At 36.6% G+C, this 4,807-nt stretch overlaps 1 protein-coding gene across 1 annotated transcript; it reads left to right on the forward strand.

The window, feature by feature from the left end:
* The first annotated feature begins 334 nt into the window (after nucleotides 1-334).
* Nucleotides 335-4,146, forward strand: LOC140991626 (serine/threonine-protein kinase PCRK1). The gene is made up of 4 exons (XM_073461705.1): nucleotides 335-854; nucleotides 2,555-2,815; nucleotides 3,104-3,226; nucleotides 3,380-4,146. The coding sequence occupies exons 1-4, from the start codon at nucleotides 450-452 to the stop codon at nucleotides 3,929-3,931; spliced, it is 1,341 nt and encodes a 446-aa protein (XP_073317806.1). The 5' UTR covers nucleotides 335-449; the 3' UTR covers nucleotides 3,932-4,146.
* Nucleotides 4,147-4,807: the final 661 nt, after the last annotated feature.

Below are 4,807 nucleotides of genomic sequence, written 5' to 3' on the forward strand. Positions count from 1 at the left end.
ATTTTCCGTTTTAAATGCTTCCACATATTCTTATCATTTTAAAAATTTACGTCGCCATGTCGAATAATATATTCAAGGCAAAAACTTGTGTGAGACGGTCTCACGGTCGTATTTGTGAGACGGATCTTTTATTTGGGTCGTCCATGAAAAAGTATTACTTTTTATGCTAAAAATATTACTTTTTATTGTGAATATGGGTAGGGTTGACCCGTCTCACAGATTAAAACGGTCTAACATGAGACCCACTCTATGTTCAATAGATTTGTTTACTTTCTGTTGGGAAAAATCAAAATTTTAAAAAAAATATCTAAAATTATGGTGGTCAAACATGCTGTTCTCCCTTGTTGAACCCTTTAACAGCTGAGCTGCTGATAATGTCAAAACACATTACATCTCCTTGACTCTACCATTCCAGAACAGAATTGAAAGCGTATGATCGCAGCAAGAAAATGAAATGCTTCAACTTCATCAATGGGGAGCGCAGGCCTGCAGACGAGGACGGCGAGCAAGACGGTGCCGTCCCGCGTAAAGTGTCGTGGGCTCGTTCCCTGAGCATAGCCTCCACCAACATGGACATGCGGCCGTCGGAGCTCGAATCAGAGTCTTTTGGGGACTGGGCCGATTCTTCCATTTCGTTCCATGATCTCTTGACCCGGAGGCGCGCCAATGATCTGCGTGCTTTCACTTTTTCTGAGCTGAAATCAGCTACCAGGGGGTTCAGCCGCGCGCTTCTCATAGGTGAAGGAGGGTTTGGGTGTGTTTTTCGGGGCAGGGTCAGGATCCAGGATTCTGGGTCCGGATTGGAATCGACGATGGATGTCGCTATCAAGCAGTTAAATCGGAATGGATTGCAGGCATACTCTTTAACATTTTTTTGTCCTAATGTGACATTTGTACCATGGATCCTTGTATTTCTTGAGTTTTATTTGTTTATTTTTTATGTTGTTGATGAGTGCTACATATTTTTATCAACAGTGTGCCGCCTCTGGCAATGCTTAAAAGTGTCTCTTTTTTATTATTTATTTATTTCAATTAAGTGCGGGTCTATTTGATAAACCTGTGGGTGCGATTATCCTATTTTATGTCCTTGCTCCATTATAGAATGGAAAGTTTGATTGATTTCACATGGATGCGTAGCATATATATTTTCTGTTAAGAATGTGTCTGTTTGGATAACTTTATGTGAAGGAGATGATAAAAATAGGACATTTTCAGATCTTTTTAAATTTCATTTATAGATTTCATGGATCAGTAATATTTTCCATTTTAGACACTGTGTCAAAGGCTGAGGATGTTGGCAGAACTGTTTATGTTCTGTGGACCATTCTGCTTGGATTCAAATTTTGAATTCAACGGCTGCTTTATTTTGAAAAAACACTTCTTTTTCAAATTTAGATGTCACTACACTAGTAGTTAGCTAAAATGGGCTGGACTTGTGAGAAAAAAAATCCTTTTCTTGGACTTGTTCTTTCTTCTGTACTTTGTGCTTTATTATGAGCTTGGCTGTATCCACTCCTGTAAAGTCACCTAGTCCGCGAGGTGATTCTGGAAACAACTTGCATATTCTCTTGTTGATTCTGCCAAAGGGCTATCTGTCCATTGGATTAATATCTGGCTAACTTCCTCTACATGACATAGGATGGTATTATAAGCATACAGATCAAATGTTAATGACAGTGGGCTGTATCCTTAGTCTGAGGTGGTAATCAAAGAACTTCATTAGATACTGTCCTTCGACAATGGTCTCAGAGCAAATATATGAAAGATCAGAGGGATTTTGTCTATGAAATTGGTTTGAAATTGCAAAAGTTCAGATTTCACTCGATTTTGGTCCCTCATTTCAGTAGTTCAAAATCTTGAAGCCTATGAACTGTGTTACCTTCAACTCTCATGTTTCCCTCGTATTTTAGTTTTCCTACACTGATCGCTTTGATGAAAATTGTCTTCAAATAGGGTATTTGTTTTGCGGGGGTGAGATTTGAACAGTTGGTCTTCAAAAAACCATAGTTTTAATACATTTTTACACACTCAAATATCATCACAATAACCACTAATTATCTGTTTGTTTCACTGGTTGTTACTTTGGAATTTTACACATGTTTTTATCCTCCCTTTTTATCTTCATCCATCTGGATTTAATATGATTTTCCCTTGTTCTGATAATCTAAAACTAAGTTCTGTCCATATTTTCATTTTTTTGGTCATCCATTTCTATTGGCAGCTTTTGACAGCTTTGTTCAATTCGTGCTTTGCTCCATTTTGCTGTGCAATTGGTTTTCTTCGAATATTTTGCGTAACAATCAATTTACTAAATGTTACTTCATATTGATTGCCTTTAATCTATACCGTTGAAGAAATTGATGGCAACCAAAAAAAAAACAAAGATTACTTGCATTCGGCTCAACAGAAACATGAAAAGATTTGGTTTTTTGGTGTTCTTTGCTGATTTTTTTGCAACCGTAATGGCAAGCAGCAATTAACTTCTTATTTTACAAGTTTTATGCTGTTACAAGACTCGTTTTATGGGTTTCAATTTTTGCATTCTAGTAATCAGGGGCACAAGGAATGGATTAATGAAGTCAATTTATTGGGCTTTGTGAATCATCCTAATCTTGTTAAGCTAGTTGGATATTGTGCTGAAGATGATGAAAGGGGGATTCAGCGGCTTCTGGTATATGAGCTAATGCGTAATAAAAGCTTGGAGGACCATTTACTGACCCGATCATCAGATCCTCTTCCGTGGATAGTAAGGTTAAAAATTGCTCAAGATGCAGCTCGTGGTTTGGCATATCTTCACGAAGAAATGGAATTTCAGGTCAGTCGTCTCACACGCCAATCAATACATTTTGCTTAAAGTACACATTTGCATCTTAAACAATGTAGAATGAGAAGAAATTAGTTAATTTTAGAAATTGAGCATGGTTATCATTTAATTCTGGGGGTTAAAAGCTTGACGGGGTGAAATCTAACTTCTCCATCTCTATATTCTGAGATGAAAGTGTAAAATGCTTGTATATTTCCCCCCTCATTGTAAACTGTACATCTTGTCTTGATCTTGATTCGATTTTCCCATCAGGTTTGATCTGCCTTTGTGTTTGTTTAGTTGATTTTCAGAGACTTCAAGAGTTCAAACATCCTCTTGAATGTAGACTTCAATGCCAAACTGTCAGACTTTGGACTGGCTAGGCAAGGTCCAGCACCTGGACTCGATCAGGTTTCAACATCGGTGAGTTTAATTTGTTTCTAGGACAGAATTATTGCTTATTTTGTGATTCTCTATGGGCCTAAATATGAAATAGATGACCATCGATCTGTTTTAATTTCATATACTTTGATCAATGATGCAACCCTTTATTTTTCTGCTGAATTATTTTCTCAGGTTGTTGGTACTGTAGGCTACGCAGCTCCGGAGTACATCCACACTGGGAGACTCACTACTAAAAGTGATGTATGGAGCTTTGGAGTAGTTCTATACGAACTCATTACAGGAAGACGAGTGCTGGAAAGAAACTTGCCACGAGGAGAGCAAAAACTCTTGGAATGGGTTCGACCTTATGTGTCCGATCCAAAAAAGTTTCACCTAATATTAGACCAAAGGCTTGAAGGACAATATTGCATGAAATCAGCTCAGAAACTTGCATCACTCGCCAACAAATGTCTCATGAAGCATCCTAGATCACGTCCGAAAATGAGTGAGATAATTGAGATGCTTGGATGTATGATTACTGAAGCATCACTTCCAGATAAAAGTGTACCTCGAGATATTAAACACATTAAAAATGTGGAGGAAGAAACTGTGGAATCAGAATCAGGAAAATGTGAAAACTCCATCCGGAAAAAGGGTTTTGATTTTCTTGAAATTGTGTCGAGGAACAGATCGATAGGGAAGTTAGATTGGAGAAACTGGACCCCAAGTCTAGCGAGGACTTGATATTCCTGGTTTCTTTTCAGCATGGGCTGATGGGTTTTTCCAATAGTTGATGGATATATAAATTATTTTGCCCCCTTTATCTTCGCAATAGGGCTGTATATGAGGTTGTGCGTCGCGACACTGCTTGCATTTTGCCCTTGAATCCTGGAAGTCAAGGTGAAGTGTACAATGTTTGTGGGCTAGGAATCGTATAACAGTTTTTTTCCAACCAAAATTGATCAATCCCTTGATTTAATTTTATCCCATCACCACAAATTTTCCTCTTTCCTAGATTTTGGTGGCTGATTATATTTTTCTATTATATCCTTATTTTAGGTGACATGTTGCTGGTTTTAATTTAAAATTAAAAATGGACATAAATTTAAAGTAACGAATAAAATTATAAATTTACCATGTTCGATGAAAGTAGTAGGAGGCAATTAATTATGGGGAATGGGGAATTTTGAGGGTAGGAAGAGGCCATTAGGTAAGTTGAAAGAATGAAATTTGAGGAAGGAAATGCAATTAGGTCATTGGACGTGATAGTAACATATAATCAGTTAATGGAAATAATAGTTATTATAAAAATATATACACACACATGAATATATATAAATTTTAATTTAGGAAATATAAATAAATTTGTAATAATAATAAAAACAACTAAATGAGTAAAGCCCATTTAAAGTCATGATTTGATCATTTTAATTTTTCTCTTTCTTGATTTTCATGGATTCCCTTCCTTCTTTCTTTTCTAGTTTTTTGTGGTGTCTTTTGAAAGAAGAAATTTTATCATCATCTTCAATCTTGATATATATTGTTCCTTTGACACCATCAGTTATTTCACATTTCACAACAAATGTCTTGATATATATTTGGATGCAGTAAAGCCTAGTA

Source organism: Primulina huaijiensis, chromosome 13 (genome assembly GCF_012295235.1).
Source record: "Primulina huaijiensis isolate GDHJ02 chromosome 13, ASM1229523v2, whole genome shotgun sequence".
NCBI lineage: Eukaryota > Viridiplantae > Streptophyta > Magnoliopsida > Lamiales > Gesneriaceae > Primulina > Primulina huaijiensis.